General features: G+C 37.3%; 2 protein-coding genes across 2 annotated transcripts in view; one reads left to right on the top strand and one right to left on the bottom strand.

The window, feature by feature from the left end:
• Nucleotides 1-3079, bottom strand: part of fndc4a (fibronectin type III domain containing 4a) — a 30964-nt gene extending 27885 nt beyond the window's left edge. The window contains exon 1 of the mRNA XM_042503776.2: nucleotides 2415-3079. Coding sequence (XP_042359710.1) covers nucleotides 2415-2490 — 76 coding nt within the window. The 5' untranslated portion in view covers nucleotides 2491-3079. The remainder of the gene's footprint in view (nucleotides 1-2414) is intronic.
• LOC121955790 (low density lipoprotein receptor adapter protein 1) overlaps nucleotides 1-19832 on the top strand; it is a 117890-nt gene extending 98058 nt beyond the window's left edge. The window contains exon 10 of the mRNA XM_088089523.1: nucleotides 19405-19832. Within this exon, the coding sequence (XP_087945649.1) occupies nucleotides 19405-19516 (112 nt within the window). The 3' untranslated portion in view covers nucleotides 19517-19832. The remainder of the gene's footprint in view (nucleotides 1-19404) is intronic.
• Nucleotides 19833-20302: the final 470 nt, after the last annotated feature.

The raw sequence follows: 20302 nt of genomic DNA, 5'->3' as shown, positions 1-20302 counted from the left end.
GTTGGTAGTGCCCCATTGCTGTTTTTCTAGTGTTTTTTTCAGGCACCAAACGTCAGTGTTTTTAATGACCCTCACTATTTTCTCAGCAGCTTTTTGGCAAAAAATGTTTTTTTTTTTTTAGCAACCTGCCACTGTTGTTCCAGCAGCTTTTTACACACCTTTTTAACAAATTGTTGCTGTTTTACAAGAAGCTTCTAAGGCACCAAATGTGGGATATTTTTAGCAACCCATTACTGTGTTTTGAGTGGCTTTTCAGGCACCAAATGTTGGTGTTTTTGGTGACATGTTGCTGTTTTGAAAGTGGCTTTTAAGGCATGAAACTTGACGCTGTGTTACCAGTGGCTTTTTAGACATCAAATGTGGGTTCTTTCCAGTGACATGTCACCGTTTTTCTACCAGGAAAAGTGCTACAAAAAGCATTTTGTCATTTTTTTTTTTTAAAACCAAGACATCACAGCTTTTTTAGCTGGGAAACTGCCATGAAAAGCAGGTATATCAAGCCAAAACATGATTTTTTTCTGAACCACCACCAAATATTGTTTGTGCTTAAATTTCATCATACATTAACGACAGTATTTTTAAAACAGAAAGAAACTTTGCATTCCAATGCATTCGCTACATAATAACGTACATAGGCAAGTATCCACGGTTTGCAGAATCACACAATGCAAAAATTTTTTTCTGGGGACTGGGTTGAATTTTTCCTTATTACATTTAGATATTGGAAGCTTGATGCTGCCTTTAAAACATGATTATCTAGACCAAATGTCATGTTGAAAAGCATGCAACAAATTTTAATAATCTTACTATGACTTTCAACATATTAAAGCAACTTCCATTCATTGCATTATCTAAGAGAAGCTTCACTGAAATGCGCCCTTTGCCTGCTTTGTTGAAAATTTCATGTACAACCTCATGTGAACCTCAGAAGCTCACAATTAATTTAGAGCTTTCCCTGAATGTCACTATGAATCCCATAGTATCAAACCACGCAAGGGGCTGTCAGTAATAAATTCAACATTTCTTTTCACTTACTTTGAAGCTCATTGCTGTGGCCAAATTCATATTTCTTAGTGTTATGTTTATTATTTTAATCGTGGCTTTTCCTGCTCTTGACAGCCCTGTGCAGAACTCCACTGAGATCAGAGATGCTCTTGTGTTTCACATGTCAGTGCAGAACATGACAAAAGCTCTGAATATTTCTATCATTCAGACAGACAGTGCACACACCCACAGAAAAAAAAACAGTGAAGTGCCAATCTGATTTTCTCAAGGCGCTATCACATGTAAGACTCTGCTCCCTTGAGAGGCGAGGGAGGAAGTGATAGAGGTAGACAGGTAGATAAAGAGGCAGAGATACTGTAGATGCACGCATGCAGAGGCAGACAGAAGATTTCTGTCACAGAAATAGAAAAGATTCATAAACAGTAAGTCTGAGGATGAGCTTGCAGTGGAAAGAATGCAAAAATAATTATGTTTGGTATTTATTCAAGCTGTAAATGTATGGGACCACCTACAATTAAGAAATTTGTCTCATGTTTGATCTAAAGACAGCTCTGCAACTGGTGTTTCTATGGCACATTATTATAGAAAAGTAAATGCACATATATATGTTGGCACACTGTGAGAGCTTTTACACATTTGCAGATTGTCTAATAGTGCCATAATTTAAGAATGGAATTATCTTTCCTTTGTCAAACAAAAAAGTGCTTTACAAGAGATAGATAGATAGATACTACTTCATTCATCCTCACTGGGAAATTCTTGTATCTAGTAGCTCCTATAAAATTACAAAAATTACAAATTAAAAACCACAACAACAATTCAAAGCCGATAAGATAAAAGAAGAACAAAGAACAAAATTCCTTGAGTCCTTAAGTGACTATTTATTTATTTATAAATAGTATAAGAAAAATGTGTGTTTTATTGGATGCATAAGTAGGGCAAATTTTCAAGGTTATTCTTAAGGTTATTATAAAGTTATGAATTTTAATATAAAAACACAAATTATATTTTAACAACATGTCATTATTATTATTATTATTGTTATAACTATGTTGTTTTATTCTATTGGTGTTTTTTTTTTTAGAAATAATTCATAGAAAGTAAAGAAAGGCATAACAGCCCATATTGTACCTAAACATGCTTGCAACCTCTATATGTGTTTTAATCAATGTTAATGGATAAACTACAGTAGATTTGAGCATACAAAACACATTTTAGATATCGTTTCATATTTGATTGGATGGTGACATTAATTGCATCATCGGGTGCTAATTAAAATACAACGAAAGCCTCTTTAGACTCTCACAAACACAGCTGCAGCTTTGCAATACTTTGGCTAATGGCGCATTTTACAAGGCAAAGTGCACAATAATTGATTTGACTCCTCTGCCATAGAGGCTCATACTTACTTGCTCCTACCAAGAACATGTCGCTGCCAAAAAGCAACAGGACAACGGAGTTGACCAAAACAAGCAGACGAGCCATGTCTCCGTGGGTATCGTTGCTCCTCTTTGATTAAAAACGTAAATCTCCTATGCTTGAAGGGCAACAAAATCACAGCAGTTCATTGTTGTAACATGATGAATGAATGGAACGTTTCTGGCTGAATCGAGCTCGCGCTGGTCAGTAAATAGATAACCAGTGAAAGTATGTGATAAATGACGAGAACATTTTGTCGAGCCGAGGCGGATTCTTCATTTAAATCCACAAGTCCTTCATGGTGGTGGTGTCCGAGTTAAATCTGGAAACTGTAGACTTCCATCATTCATCGAGAGAGAGCTCAGGTATGAACAGATCGTGGGAAAAGATGACGCTCACAGGCTCGTCGGTCCCCTCACAGACTGAGGGGACGCCGCGGGGCGATTCAGCACCATAGACAGCGCCTAAGTTTTCAGACTGCCCTCGCGCTCCGCAGCTCAGGCTGGTTATTCACGCACGCGGGATTGGTCTATTCCTGCAGTCCTTTTTCCGGTGTAGCCCCTAAAGTAGCCTATGAATGAGACCTTTGGGTTTCTAGCGTTTCAGCTCAAGTGCACGCGCAGCAAAGCATGATTAATGTTCCACGTGTCAGCAGCGGCCGAACGCCTACCTGAGCTACTTCACACTGAAGCCAGTGCTGCTTTAGTATTTCATCAGCAAATAGCAGGAGCTAATATTTACAAGGTGTGGAGTGTTGATATTATAGAGTGTTTCCATGTTGCCTTGAATAACGGGGACATTTAAGAGACACTAGGGACTGTTGTTTATTTATCAGAGAATGGAGGTGGCTGTTTGTTGTTGTTGTTGTTGTCTTTGTTTTTTTTTTCTCTTGAGCTTCCCAGAGTGACTGGGGGAAAATGTATGACCCTACCTCCACCATAAATTAGTTGATAGATTTAAAAACTTATTCTTTTATGCTACTAAGCGAAAAGTTGAAGATGAAGTCCTGGAGTTGAGAAAAGCTTTGGTTTTTCACTCTTGTGACACTGTAAACAGTTTATTTTTGGTTATAAATGAGATATGTAGAATAAAGTGAGTATGGATGTATAACTATTTTAAGCTTAGATTTGGCTATTTTTTTCTGAGTAAGATGGGAATGCATAATGTGTTCAAGGACAGTTGGGAATTTGAAAATTCAACTATTAGTTCTGTTTTTACAGTTTGTAGCTGTGATAAATGCTGTAAATCTGGCATTTTTAAACAAAACATGGCATGTTTAAACATGGCATGTTTTCTTTAAAAATCGGCAGTAAAATAAATACAGTACACAGTCATTTAAAGTCGTATGTCCCTCCCCTGAGCCAAAATTATATTTAAAAAAAACACAAGTTCCTCCCAAGTGCCTAAAAAATTATTTGACATGCCTCAGCTCTTTCTGCACCACTCCTGCCCTCTCATAAATAACAAACAGCCCCTTCCTTGAGACAAGTATTTTCTATCGTTACACACGCTGTAGCACTGCTGCACTTCATTCACTAAACCTGTGGTGAGAAATGTAATAAGCATGAAGTGTTTTATGTCCAGCCAGCCCCCCCTTATGTTCTGTATCCACAAACAGCAGCAGGTCGCTGTGCTGCTCACCCATCATATACTGCGCAGCCCCACCTAAAACACACGGTGTTATCACAGAGATGAATCATGTTGATAAGCTGAGTGCACTGCCTCATGGGACAAGCGTTCCACATCAAATTGCTTGTCTATAGGGAATCTGCCAGCACATGCAGGCTACTGCAGTCTTTACTCACAGCACCATGAAAAAAGTCATCAAATGTTACGGGAGAATTCTAAATCAGAGGATGAGAGGATATAAAAAAACACATCATGCAAATTTTATAACTGCAATAAAAGGAGTGAAAATAACTCGTAACACAGAAGTGTATGTTGCCCCTTTCAAAACTTTATTTCATTTTTGTCTGCTAAATTAACCACTCAAAACCTTTTAGTGGTCAGGAAAAGATTGTTTCCCCCCTCTCTGAGGCGTTGCCATGGTTTCTGTGTGCTCACCAGTCCTCTGTGAGCCGGAGCAGACAAAGGCTTTGTAAAAAGCATTTAAGCCAGATATTAGATATTGGAGTTACCATGACAGCTGTCTATTTGTATAGCTGACATTTCTTTGGCATTTATCTCAATATGAGACACTGAAACACTCAATGTATAGACCGTGTTCTTTTGTGCTTTCTATGAAAAGGCAATATATTATATAGCGTTAGTTATGGGAATCAAATTCAAGGTAAAATTTTATTGACAAAAAAGAAAAGGTTAAAAGATACAAGTACAATTCATGAGACATAATTAAGACGTGAAAAGGGACACCCTACTAAGCTATGTATAACTTGAGAACGGGGACCCAGTCAAAGAGGAAATAGTTTTTGCAATATATTTACTAATGCACCGTCTGTTTAAGAAAAGAAAAAGAAAGTACATGGATTGCACAGTAACATCTCCAACCTACAAAACCCCTAAGACTAACCAAGAACCTTAAACTAAACTACCGTAACGCTAACTACATAATGGTCTCAAGATATTTATTTTTTTATTAATCACCGACGTGATTATTTATTATTTATTTATTACATCAGTCTAAACATTGGTTATAGAGATAAGATACCATAGAGGGAGGCATATGGCAAGTGAAATTAACACTACAATTTAAATGGATTTTGAGAGTACTTAGTTTAGAAGTTTTTAGCTGTTTAGGGTGTTCAAACTTTAAAATATTTTTGTTGTAAATGCTAAGAATGAGGCTGCAGTGAATATACAGTTATTTTTCTTTAAACCTTTGCATACCAAACTTAAAGGAGCAGTGTGTAGGATTTAGTGACATCTAGTGGTGAGAATTGCAGATCGCAACCAGCTGAAACTTATTCCATGTGCCAAGCTTGAATTCTTGGTCAGGATTCTTTCAGTATTCATTCATTGCCATTTTTACTGGCAGCTGAAATATTCAAAAAACAAAGAGACCTGGAGATTTTAACTGCCAAAAACACTGAATGGCATGGTTATACAATGAAAAAAAGTGGTGTTTTTGCAATGCTGCTCATCACAGAGGCACTGCTAGCTACGATGGTCGATGCAAAACCACAAAAATATGAATGGGCCTGTCTAAAGCCTGTGTCTGGATTGTCTGTTCTGGGTGGATATCATGAATGAGGACATTTCCTACCAACGTGTAAACAGCTTGTTCTACAGTAATATAATATATTGTATTCCATTTCTGCTAATATATCCCCTAAACCCTACACACTAGACCTTTAACTTTCTTCCAGTTATTTTTGAGCTCATCTGTAATACAAATCCCTTGAATTCTCTTGGGGTAAATGTCATCCTACAGTTTGAGGATCTTAGTTACAGTTAAACAATTATTTTGCAAAAAAAAGAGCCATCAATTGAAATAAAGACTGATCATGGACTAATAATTTCTTCAATGTGCATGTGAAATTCATAATGAAGTAATATTGATATGTGATTGTATCTTAATTCTAGTTATATCCTTTGGAATGAATTGTGGTAATATTCAGAGAGAGAGAGAGAGTTCTTGGCTCACATATAGTTAGAATTATGCCTCTACTTTGCAGGGGATTTCTGTTTTTTACTCCTAAAAAAATCCTCTTGCAGTCTCTTTTCGGTCCTGTAAGATGATGGCCAGTTTTGTATCCCAAATTAGGCAGAACCACAGAGTGATGCAGCCTTAGCCTTACAGTCTTTAACAGTAACATGAGCCAGATTTAATGCAAAGTCTTGGCAGGATTAGTTACTTTATTATTTATATAAATCACTTAATACTTAATAACTGGTTCACGTGTGTACAGCCAAGAGTATAAGAGGACACAAATCTGTTGTAACAAGGAGTTGCTGACTTGTAAGTTTTTATAAAACCTCTCTGGCTGAAGTTAAAAAAACAACTTCCTAAGTATACATTAGCAACTATATCACCTTGAAAAAAGGCATCAGACTCCTTTTTTTTTCAAATTAATCAACACATTGAGCAAGAATGAATAGAACATCTTTCTGTTTCACTTTTTATGCCTCTACATTAGCAATAGCCCTAGCCGGAGGCATTATGTTTTCGGGTTGTCCATACATCCCATTCTCATTAACACAATATCTCAAGAACAATTTGAGGGAATTTCTTTAAATTTGGCACAAACGTCCACTTGGACTCAGTGATAAACTGATGGTGGTTTGTGGTCATAGTTTAAGGTCACTGTTACCCCACCTGTCTCATTCTTGTGAACGTAATATCTCAGTACAAGGGAATTTTTGGCACAAACATTCACTTGGACTTAACAATATTTTTTGGTGGCCAAAAGTCACTGTGACCTTACATCCCTCTCATTCACATGAACACCATATCTCAAGAACGCCTTGAGGGAGTAAAAATGAACTTACACAACTTCACAAAACATGTTTTTGGCCATAACTCAAGAATTAGTATGCTAAATTTGAAAGAAATTCACACAAATTTGTAATAGGATATACTGATGAAGTGCTGACAGTTTGTATCCAAAAGGTCAAAGGTCGGGGCATCGAGTGGCTTAGTGGCTAGAGCAGGTGCCCCATGTACAGAGGTTGTATCCTTGCCAAAGCGACTGCGGATTCGATTCTGGTCTCAGCCCTTTGCTGCATGTTGCCACCCCTCACTCTCCCCCTTTCACACTAAAGCTTTCCTATACATTAAAGGCATAAAAGCCCCAAAAGTCAGCTTCACCTTGACATCACTCAATATCATAACTCAAAAACAGAAGAGAAGACATCTGGTCAGATACTGAACTAGTGACAACTGACATTAATCTAAGGTGTTCACCTTGAAACAGTGCCAATTGTATAACTCTTCTGTGTGTCATTTTTCACAGACGTGGATGTAACTGCAATTTCAGTTTTTTAGGGGGGCATCCAACTATGAGCTGGTTATTGTAGTTTGCCACATGTTTCTGAATCAAAATAAGTCTTTCAGCCCTATGATAACTTACTCTTTAGTTACATCAGAGTTCACCTTCATCAAAATTAAAGGCAGCATTCAGATGCAGGAGCTGCTGTAGTCTATAGAATTATGTGTGAATTAAAGGTTGAGTTTTTAATACCTCATATTATTGGAAGTTTTCAAAAAAGGCATATAAAGGTAATTCATATAGCCTAAGTGGAAATATTCCACAATTGATCAAAGCGGGAGATATATTAGGAATGATTTACAGGAACATTAAAAAGAAATGAGAGAATGTTGGAAAAATAACAAAAGCTCAATCGCACTGAAAAGTGTGCTATAAGGAATCCAATGAACAGCTTACAATGGAGCTGAAACGATACAAGCTGTTTTCAGGCATATGGCTTTTTAGTTTTGTGCAGCAGCACTCAACACGTCCTGCACTTCAATTTGGCTTCATTCTAATTTTGGATTGAGTTGTTTGTTTTCAACATAATTGCACCAGTAGCTGTTTCTCGGCTGTTTGCTGCATGAGGGAGAGTATTCCTTTGTTTTATATGTAATTTGTAAAAACAACAGCAGAGTCCTGCTAAATGAATTTAAGCTTTGTGCAAAAAGACACATAATGAATAGATTTCCACTGTCTGTAGGAGGGCCATTTGTGACTGATGATTTGTGTGATATTGTATTAGAGTTGCAATCACAGAAAAACATATACACGCCTGAAGGTTTTGGAATATTGAAGCAGACAATTTCTTTATAATACACTGACGGAAAAAGTGTGGCACTATATTATTAAAAATCAAACAATTAGGGACACCAGTTGTTAAAGGTTGTGCTCGGTCTGTTTTTCCTGGAACCGACGTGACATCTTTCCAGATGTCAGATGTTGCCTTCCTGTGTTTGCAGCACATTTTGTATTTACAGATTTGCATACAGAAATGCCAGCAGTTTGTTAGTGTATATCTTCTTGCTGTCAACTACAAGACAAATAAGCATGGTGGAGGTCTCTCATAGTGTCAGTTTGCCATCACCTCAGCATCAAGAGACATTTATTGTTTGTACATGAGTGCAGGTATATGTGCACGTGATTTTTTTAAGGAAAACTGAATCTGTGTAATGACGGAGTAGCTCAGTAAATCCTTAAACATTTGGTGTTTATTTCTTCTATAGTTACAGTTCTAGTTAAAGGTATAGTAGTTACAGTTATAGTTATAGTTGATCACAGTAGCGCTAATGTACAACACCTGTCCACAGAGGGCTTTTTTTCAAAGGAGGAATAGAATATTTAAAAAAACAGAAAATACATTCACAAACACGTACACAGACACCCAAAAAGAGCATTAGTAAATCCATGCACGAAATACATCCACAAATATCACAAATACATCCCCAAAGATACATCCACAAATACACATAAAAAATACTTCCCGACCCATACACAGAAATATAACCACACAATTTCCAAAGTACAGATATGTCTAATGTGGTATTAAGTGTGAGAACAATGTTATCCCCTTTTAGCTGTGATTTAATACCTTTATTAAAAACAATAAAAGGTTTTTTTAACCAGCTTTTTTTCTCCCCATAGCTCCATCTGATAATCTTAGGTTTCCCCTCTAAATGTGTTAAATTAAAGGTGACAGTTCAACCCCAAATCAGCAATACATATTTTTTCCCAACCTGTAATGCTGTTTATCAATCTAGATTGCTCAAAGCACCACCCAAAAAATTTGAAAACTAAACATTAATGTTTCTTTTCAGAAATCATAACCTGGTTGATCTTGTTGTGAGCAGTTTTATGTAGGAAGTATTTGCTTTTTACACCTGCCTACTGTATCAGCATGCAGAAGGAAGTGTGCATCTACTCATGGATGAGAGACTCGTGCTCGTGGTAGCATGAGATATATTATTAATGGTGTCATTCTTGGCTGGACTGTGACGTTAGCCAGCTCAGTGGTGGTAGGTCCCTCTGCGTGGTGATATGGTTGACAGGTGAAGGTGAGTCTGCACACAACAAGGTCCATGGATTATCTTGAGTAACGAGGACATTAGATCTGGAAAGACACATTGCTATTTAGTTTTTAAAACGTAGTTATTTGGCCCTTGAGCACCACAAGTCAAGTGGCATCAAGTTCCATTGTAATAGAAAGAAGATTCAAAGATTCAAAAAACTTTATTGTCTATCACATAGTGACAGAAAATTGCCTTTGGTAGGGGGCTCCAGCAAAATGAAAAAGAATTCACACCCATTACACTCACATAAAATTAGGCATCAGTTCCATAGATCAATAAAACATGTGTACAGCTACATTTAAAAAGCAATGGCCATCTCTACAGCTGATATCTCCAACACTTGGCAACTCACACCAAAACAGTCTAGATTAATAAATAGCACTGCAGGTAACAGGAAGAATATTGATTTTATACTACTTTTATTTACCATTGTTGATCATATAAAAAGAGATGCTGTCACAATTTGTTCTGCATGAAAGATATAGTGAACCTGTGAGGTTAAAAACATGTTTAGGCCACTGTAGACATAAATTAATGTAACATCTTCCCATCACTGGACTGCAACACGGAATTTGCTTTTGCAGGTGGTGTCTTAAACAGCTCATTTTTAATGAATAAATTAAGCAATTGAATGTGCAGAAGACCTTTTAAAAGACAAAGGGTCACCTTTAAAAGCCTTCCGGGTTTTGAACCCTATTCATCCCCGCTCCCCAGCTTTACGTCACATTTTTTTCTTTATTCCTTCATCATCATTTAATTTCAAAACTTTCCAACCCAATCTCATGAGGACAGGGTTAAAAATACCCCAAATAACTTCACCTGGCAGGAGGACAGCCTCAAAATGTTAATTGCTTGGTGTTCAGTGCCCAGTAAAAGAACTTTATAAGTAATGAGACGGCAGAGAAATGGCAGGGATTTAATAAGTGACCGCAGACTTTGAGTGTTTATAGTTAATTTTTCCATCCTCTTGACGACTCTCAGGTTCTTACAGTGTAAGATTGGAAACATTATGCTGGATGACAACTTCCAAAGTCCAAAGAGTTTTCCGGCTCCGAGGTAAAGCGGTTACATATTAGTCACCATTAAAGGAGTGGTATACAACATTCAGGGCATTAATATATTGGCAAACCTCTATAAGTTGTTTACATGAGCACAGAGAAATCAGGTTGTTTATATTTCTTGTATACACCCCAGTTTCCTTCAGAGCACTTCAGCAAGCATATTCAGGTTTCTCATAAACAGAATATGACATGCTTAAACACATGAATGGGATGCTCAAAAAATTCCTATCATAAACAGGTTATCCATGTCCATGTAAACTCACAGATAGGTGTGCTCTGAATGTCGTATACAGGTCCTTTAAAGGTATACTGCTTAGGAATTGTCAGCAACTGTTTCTAAACAACAACAGTAAAATTGAAAGTGAAAGCCAACACCAGCTTTTTCTGCTTTTTCACTATATTTGCTATATTTTTCAACACTTTGTCTGCAATTTTTGCAGCTTGCTCTTGGATGCATGGCACCTGGTCACTACCTTTTGATAAAGTGCCAACCTAATCTGTGTGCTGTGCCTGCATCTTGAATGCAGCAAAATAAAGAAAAACTCGAATTACTGCCCTGCGGTTGCCTCTGTGCACCAGTCAAGTTTTTCTTACAGTTTACATCAATATCTGTAAAAACACAGATGCTTTACATTCATCTTCCCCCCTGACATGCAGCGGATTCATACAATCAGCACAGTTTCAAGGTGGACACCCAAGTTTAATGTCACCAACTCAGTATCTGATCAAATCTCTTCCCTTCTGTTCCCAATATATGATGCTTAATAATGGCTAGAAAAGCATTTTTGCAGACCATTATGATGTCACAGTGAAGATGACCTTTGGTCTTTTGGATATAAAATGTTATGACTTCATTATTACACCCTATGGGACATTGATGTGAAATTTTGTCCTGGTTATTGTAAGAATTCTTGAATTATGGCCAAAAACATGTTTTGAGAGGTCACATCGACCATGACCTTGGACCTTTGACAACCAAAATCTAATCACTTCATCATTAAGTCCAAGTGGGAGTTTGTGCCAAAATTAAAAAAAAAATCCTTCAAAGCATTTTTGAGATATCAAGTTCAAAACAATTGGATGGATGGACAGACAACTCAAAAACGTAATGCTTTTGGCTATGGCTATAGCTGTCATAGAGGCATAATAAGAAAATACAGGCAGAGTGTCTGCAGATAAATACACGGCCACACACTTTTAAAAGTGATAATTGAGAGGGATTGCTTTTGTTTCAGTCTCTACGTTGTTTTAGGGAAATCCTGCTTCGTATACCTTCAAGTAAAATAGCATGATAGGATAATAGCATTGTCTATACCTTTTTCATTATACTGTACACCTATTATATTTAATGCAAAATAAATTGTAAATGCGAAAGACAAAAAGAAGTCACAAAATAACACATCATTCTGAGAAACTCCACATCACATGTTGACAAAACATCTCACCTCCTCTTTTTCACTTTATTATTCTTGATTTCCTGCTTTTTGATATTGAATGTTAACCAGGCAGAGAGAAAGTGCAGTGCGAAGAGACAGCCTCCAAGGTCAAAGCCACATATATGAATATTTATGTTGACATTTGCTACACAAACCTCGACGAGAAGGGAGATGGTGACAGCAGGGATCTTAAAAATGGGCAGGAGCATGGCGCTGCATACTGATCAGGGATGATGAGCTGTCTAGTTGGTGAGCTAACAAAAGACACACACACACCCATGACACACGGTACCATGTGTTACGTAAGCCTGCAGCTGTGTGATATGTAGCCTTTTACTGTCCAGTGAAAGGTTTATGTGGTTGTATGGAGTTGATTTAGCTGAGAGATTGATGCTTGTACTAATACCAGAATTCATTGATTAGTCTGATTCTTCATATTCTTTTAAAACTAATCGGATCATTTCATCCTTTAATGCTCCACAGTGGAGACAGAAGGTCTAAGAGAATATTGTATGGTCACATTTCAACCCACAATGCGGAGGCCAGCAGTATCCTTGAATTCTTTTTTACTGCACCAGCACACATATAATTAAATTTCCCTGTAGTTACCGGTGCCCTTGACTCATCATTGAACATAACCACGATGGTCAATTACTAGATACATTTTGGGGGATGGTGGGGTTCCTGCTACCTCAAGGCTTTCCTACAGTAAATGAACTGACATAGAATCATATATCAAGAGGAAATATCAATCTAGTAGATGGTTTCCTAAATCTTTCCCAATAAGTCCAACGAAAGGTAGCGGGCCTCCATAAATTGTGCCCCGTTTGCAGATTTCTTTTGCCTTGGCTTCGACAAAGAAAAGTCCATTAGCATGAACGGCCTCCGAACAAGACCTCATTTTTGTAAGAAAATAGCTAATATAATCAGTCTATTATATAGATCTATACAAAATGAGCCAAGTAAAGATGTCGCTCTCTTTTCTCTTTATGTCTGCATAATTTTATGTTGTATGTTGTGTTTTCCACTCCAAATGATAAGGAAATACATGTTATATGTTTCTGTATGCCAGCGGTAGACAGTGGATTCACTAAATCCATTCGAGATCTTCTGATTTGCAGGTTTACTTGAGTTAAAGCCTGAAGCATTTGTCTAATCTGGTTTGTCAGTGGGCAAATCTATATGAAATATGATGTTATAAGGGCCGACACTAACCTGGCAATCTTCCTATTGCCACTAGGAGCAATAAAAGATTTTTTGGCCAAAGCAAAGACAAATATATAGTAATTCCAATATTCACTCTCCCTTTTTATCTCTGTTTTTTGCTCCCCGCCAACTCATATGGAGGCTCTTAAGAAATTTAATGCTTCACTGTCTACAGTGAAGACAGCAAGTTGCTAACTTTGTTTATCTGCCATTTGGTGCTTGACAGGAAGTGTACAGTGGATCTATCAGAGCTCTTTTATTTTTAGCTGAAAACAGCTGCATGTCGTGTCTGAGAGCGGTGAGTGTGATTCAAAAAAAGTCAAGTTGCATCAATGCTAAAATGTAGTTGTAGTGCTGGGTTATAATTGTCTTGGTCACTATGTTTTACACCTTTTACTTTACACACACTGCAGTCATTTCATACACTGCTAATACAGAAAAATCAGCAACTTTAAGAAACTATGGGTGACTATACACACCAATCAAAGAGATTTATTATTTCCTAAATAAATCCTCTGTACAGTACTGTACTGAGGTTGTAAATGGCTTTACAGTGATGTTTCAGTATTTAAGTCTTCTACTCTTACCACATAAACCTGTAATACCCTAAAACAATAGCCTTTTTGTAGCACACACTTGAAACCATGAAGAGAGCTGTTTCCATGTTTGCTTTGCATAATTTTTCTTTAGATAAGGGGACAGAAATATCTCAGTATCTAAAGCCATACTTAGTCCCTTTAAAACTTAATTTGGAATTTGGGCAACAGATATTGTTTTGTCTCATTCATTCTAACTTAATATCCTGAATAATATCTATATTGGAAAATAAGTTATTTTTGATAATGTATTGTTGTTGCAGATTCTGTTAAGGAGAGCAACACATCATCAGCGTATATTGATAAATTTTGTCCCTCTCTACCGATAGTGATGCCCTTATTATTGCTGTCATCGCAGATGAGTTAGGCCAGAGGCTCGATACTGATGGAGATAGTACGGGTAACAGTGGAAATCTCTAAAAACCAAGTTTCAAGGTAAACTCTCCAAATACATAACTACTGACTTCGACCAAAGCCAGCGGATTAAAATGAAGTAGTTAGATCTATTTAACATTTCCCCATATAACAGTTTGTGTCTTCCGAAAATTCACATAAAACTGTATGATTTCCAGTAAATTAGTGTGCCACGAATGACGTCATGTTGCCCAGAGGTAGAGTGGGTTGTCCTCTAATTGGAAGGTTAGGGGTTCAATCCCCGGCTTATCCAGTCAACATGTCAAAGTATGCTTGGGCAAGATACTGTACCTCAAATTGCTCCCAATACTGCGTCATCTGACTGTGAATGCATATGAATGGTGGTACCATGTATGATAGCCTCAGCCACCAGTGTATGAATGTGTGTGTGAATGGGTGAATGTGGCATGTAGTGTGAAAGCACTTACCATGTACTTATTGTAAAGTTTTTTACTTAATGTAAAGTTATGAAGGTTAGGTTTAGGCACATAACTTTTCTTTGTTTAGGTTTAGCAAAAGACACATGGTGAGAATGTTCCTTAAGGTAATTGATTTCAAACTTTGGCCTCTTGGGCGAAAGTCTTTTGTTGTTTGACCCATACACCACCCCCATCTGTGTCTTTTAATGCACATTTTCTGTCTTTACACTTATTTACTCCTGTGCATTAGTGCTTGCAGTCTTCCTGATTACATGGGTTATACGCAAATTACTGGCTCATAATTACATGGGTTGTGGCGCATTACCTTTTGCAGGTGCATGTTCAAACAGTGCATGACAATAGCCTGAACTATTTTAAGAAATTGGAACCAGATTTGAACCATTAAAAGATTTGAAGTAAGTTCTGCCAGGGCACGTCATCAAATACTTTAATTGTATCTAAGGATAGAAAAAAAGCCTTCCATCCCTTGGATTTTAAAAACTCTCATTGAATTTAATAATATGCGTAGATTGCTATTGATAAAATTGCAATCATCAAGACTAGCTTAAAGCATGAGTTTGAAGCTAGTTTTGACACATTTAAAAAGAGTTAAAAAAAAGGTTGTTAATATAAAAAGATACAGGAAAAAAATACATCTTTGAAGGAAAGGAGCCCATAAAGGTAGTTCAGGTATGTAGTTTATTATTAGGCATTCCAAAGTCTAAATTCAAGAACAAATCAAGAAATAGTATAAATTTGTTGTATGCAAACGAATTTAAGAAATAAATTAAATGTATGTGAAACTTTGACATTGTGTGCAGTTTACAAGCCTTAGTTTCCCTCTCCATCCTTCTCTCAGTGTTATGTTACAAATGCTCATTTTGCAAAATGTTTTGTGGACATCTTCCGTCACGGTTTCAAGAGCCCTCACATCTATTGGACCAAACACTCTTGATTGATGGACTCCATTAATTTAATGACATCAAAGCCCGGGAGAGAAAACATGTTTATGAGGAGTATAATCCCAACTGAACGCCATTGAAATCAGCAACATTATTGCAAGATGAAAGCACATCTCTTTTCATCTGTGGACGACGTGCTCGTCTTTATCCCAGGGGAGGGCATGGGGTTACTGTCAGAAGATGCTAATGATGTGTTGCCTTCTGCGGGGATCACTCATCAATCTGTGTGTGAGCCGCCGTTTCCCGTCATTATTCCTCTAAGGCAGCAGTGACGAACAGAAGGAGGGGAGAAGGTGATTAGGCCTCCCAACCTTTACCCCACATGTCTTGTCTTCTTGTGTTAACATAATGGCTCATTTCAAGGTGTTGCTGCTTATCAATCATGCTGTGCAGTGTGAGACGTGATTAATGGTAGTTCCTTCAGTTCATCAGTTGACAGACTGATGTTATTATGAGCTGCGTCTGTGGAGTAGCTTTTGGAAACAATGAACAAATATTAGCTGTGTCCCATAACATATACAGTGTTTTGAACTGGATGAAAAATATTTCACCTTATGCTTAACAGATGGATTCTTAGCAGATAGAGAACCCCCTTGTTACATTAAGTTATGCTGCCAGAGATAAACTGCAGAGCAAATAAAAATGTATGAATTAATGAAGATGTGACAAGCAAGGAAATGCAGTCATTCTACAATAATAAAAAAAAAGAATAGAATAATAATTATTTCTTTTGAGCCTTCCAGGTTAACTGAATTTCAAATTAAAATATTCTCATCTCAAATGTCTTCCAGTCCCAAAAAACACTTGTGGGTTTAGATGCAAAGACAATCAGGCAGCTAAAGATGAAATGAATACAGATAACAGTGATAGGATCAGTGCCTTGCAGGGTGGCCCAGTAGTTAGAGGCCACAGCTGTGATGACTCAGACCACCATCTAGGATAGGATAGGAAATGTGAGCATGGACACCGTTGGACACTATTGCACACAGCAGATGGTTTGATGGTCATCTGAAATATGATTTATGAGTTGTGTCTAAAAAATATGTACGCAGTGCCTGTTTGAGGGTTTGCAGTGTGTTTTGAAGATTTATTTCCCATCTGTCAAGGATAATTTTGCAGTCTTGCTCAGTAGTAAATGAAAACACTGTATAGCTCAGACACCAAACTTATATTTAAAAACACATGGCAATGAAGGCGGACTGTCTGTGTTTTAGCTCCTGAACACACCGCTAAGACTACAGCCAGTGCCTAACTAGCAGATACATTCTGCACCTATAAGAGAAGAAATAACTCTCCATACCAGTAATCTGTATTTCTCATTAAAAAAGTAAAACTGGACGACTGACAGGACAGATTCATGATGCTAGTTAGCCAGTTATCACATTAACAAATATAGACTGTATACAAAGATGGACCACATGCCCTCACTTGACCCCGCTACGGTTAAGTGAGGCCAAAATATCAGGGATACGGCCGCTGCCATCTTGAGCTGATGATGTCATTGAGAGCCGCAGTCTGCACAGTAGCGATATTCATGGTGGGAGACTTCCCGCCAAAAAACCTGTCTGACCAATCATGAGCAGCTCCATTGAATGCAAGTGCATGAATTGGCTGTCACAGCTGTCAATCATGGCAGTAATCCCCTTTTTGTAGAATTTAATAACTGATTAAAACCAAACTTATCATAAAAACAAACACTTGAACAAACAGGGTGATGAGAACTACCTTCAGTGACAGAAACCATCTTTGGAAAAAATGTAATTGGCATGTACTGTGAGTTTTTAGTTTGGCCTATGTCCCATTTACTAACATGGGGGCTTTATGGCTTATACTGCAGTCAGACACCAGGGGGCGATCAAATTCAGATCAGATTAAAAAGCTGCACTTTGGGGGGAAACTGTCATGCTCTCCATTTTTATATACAGTCTGTGTTAATGATGCAAACTAACACAAATTTCACAAATAATTCCGAACCATTTCTACTTAACAGCCCCATGGCTAAAAAAATTCTCTTACTTAAAATAATAATCTTACTTAATATGACAAGTTTGTCTCGATCTCACACCCTTCTGGCATTAGTTGTTTGTTTACTCTTCTCACTTCCGTTTCTCTTCTTATCCACGGAGCTGAACAGCCAATCAGAGTGATTTCACTCAACAGGCTAAGCCAGTTAAGAAAAAGCCAACATGGGCTGCCTCATGCCAATGATGTGGAACATATCGCCAACACTGTAACAAATTTTCTAATAGAAGTACGGTAAACTACTAGCAGCTGTAGTTGCCAGTATCCTATAGTTATTTTACAGTAACAATTCCATAATTTACGTCAACAGCATATAACTGTTAAAATGTACTCTAGTATTCAACAGTAGAATGAGAGATTTACAGTGCAATGCTGTAGCTAACATGCAGGCGATATGATGATTAATGTTGGTTACTTGTCACTTCTGTCCCTGCATTAAGGCTAACTTCTGGTAAGATGCAAAATACTCCAGCAGCCTACTGTTATGGTGTTGTTTTGGGGTCAAAAAAGCGTCACGATTTGCAATGTTTTACTAAAGTTAGGAAAAATGTCAGTTACATGTTAGAATTTTGCTGTGTTTTTACAGCTGTTTCTTACAGTGTAGCATGACAGACGCTCATCTATGACCTATGACCTTACTTTGACCAGTTGTTGGTTTCACGTGTCAGGGTCATAAGGGAAACTCAAATGATCTGCATCTGCTCTGGGATGCAAATTAGTTGCATGTCATTCTCTCTCTCTCTCTTTCTCTTTCCCTTCATTTAACATCATGCATAAAATTGAAAAAAAAAAACAACATGATTTAGGATATACAATTGGAAGTATAAATTTACAGAAAGTTTGGAATAAAGGAAATCTGACTTTTCTCAGTCCCTGCAGAAATACTCTGAACTGAAACTGACCAGTGCTCTACTGTCCTCATACATCATCAGTGGCACAACAGTCCCTTTGCAGTTTACAGCAGCGTATATAATGTGAAACAGTGTGACACTGACCTCTGCAGGATGATAGAAGTATAGTAATGATTATAACTTCCTGCATTTTACATGTCAGACTCTACTAACATGTATGGATTTTTATGTTTTGATATGTATTATCAAGCAAAGAAAAGTAAGCACATGACTGTGTGGAATTGTCAATTTCCATAGTTGATGAAGATAGGCATCCAAGACACCACAGGAGTTAAACAGTCCAAACTGCCATAAAACTGTCTTTGCTTGCATTCATAAAAAAAGATTTATATTGTGCAGACTGCCAGTGTTGCAGCCATCTGATATTGGCGTATATTTATTGGAATTAATGTAAGATGCTGCTGATACAGTAGTCTCCTATTGTTGTCAGCTGGAGACTCTCCAAAGTTTATTTTTTAAAATAAAAAAGGTCTGAGCTCATTCAAATAACAACCTTTCCAACCTTCCACAGGCTGTTTTGATGATACAACAGGAAAGCTGGCCAGTTGCACATAAACATGAAGTCACTTGCTAATAATAATCGATATGAGTAATAATGTCTGTAGACTTATGGCAGATAACACTTAAAGTGATGATGGTGCATCAGCATTTGTGTTTCCTATTGATATATGAGAGTTGATAAATGTTTTTTTCTGATCTTATTTGCTGTAGATGTTATATTAGATAATGTAAAAAAAAAAAATGAAAATAAAAAGTCTCTCTTACAGTTTTTAAAGGGGCTTTTTCAGCCATAACAGAAAAAAAACCAGAATGTCTCTCAACCACCAAATACCAAACAGATGTTTTTGAACATATCAAAAATGTAAAGACCTCCACCGATTCAGCGTGTGAGGACATTCTAGCTGTGTGGCATTTCAGGAATGCTGACTCACACTTCCTGTTTCCTGTCCATTCAGGAAGTGGCAGGGTTTAACCCCTGGCTGCTGTGGCTATTCCACTCTCTTATCTTCCAAGATACTGTCTGAGCCCTCGAGGGATGGTGAGAAGATCAAAACTACTGTAAATTAGGAGAGTCGGTTGCTTTTAGAGGCTTCCTGTAGGCAGCTCTTGTCTCTCACACTTCATACTGAGGTAAACATTTTTGTCGTAAATTTAGTGGGCTGTTTTGTTACATTTTCCTCCACTCACAATTTTTTTTAACACTATTCAAACTCAAATTGCCAAACTTTTATTTGGTCTACAAAAGTGATAATGTGAAATCAATTAGTGTGCTTGTTTGGGATGTCCTCTGCATGAAAATCCCCTTTTTTTCTTGTTAATTCAGGGTAGTGACATCATACCTCTCTTGTAGCGGAATTAACATGTTACGCCTGCTCTTATCGTGACGGCCCACAGATGCAGACATAAAATACAATGCTTCTCAAAATGTACACACTCACTGGGCAAAAAAACCTACTTTAACCAAGGTCACATGTTAAACATGCTATATTTATTTTTATGTGACAAATTCTAAACAAAACTGTAAAATTCATCCCATTTTACCAGTCTTGGATGATGTTCTCCCTGAGACAGTCAATTTTTCAGCTGATGCAGGTATATCATTTAAAGCCATTATCTGCTGATACCGATGATCTACCAATATTATTTTGCATCCCTAAATGTGGTATTCTTTGCCGTAGTCCTTAAAATGACACACTGATCAAAAGCTGTTGAGCAAAAAAGAAAAACTGTCCTTTCTGTCCTTTCTGTCCTAAAAGTTTTATGTTTAGTGTACTACGTGCAGTTTCTCATTGAGAAGTATTTTTTGAAAAATATAAAAAGTGATTGCAGCCACTTAGATGTTGATTTAAAATG

This window comes from Plectropomus leopardus, chromosome 16, assembly GCF_026936395.1.
Source record: "Plectropomus leopardus strain MGB_pleo_1.0 chromosome 16, ASM2693639v1, whole genome shotgun sequence".
Taxonomy (NCBI): Eukaryota; Metazoa; Chordata; class Actinopteri; order Perciformes; family Serranidae; genus Plectropomus; species Plectropomus leopardus.
The sequence above is the reverse complement of the archived record's forward strand: the minus strand, read 5'-3'. Positions and strand labels throughout refer to the sequence as shown.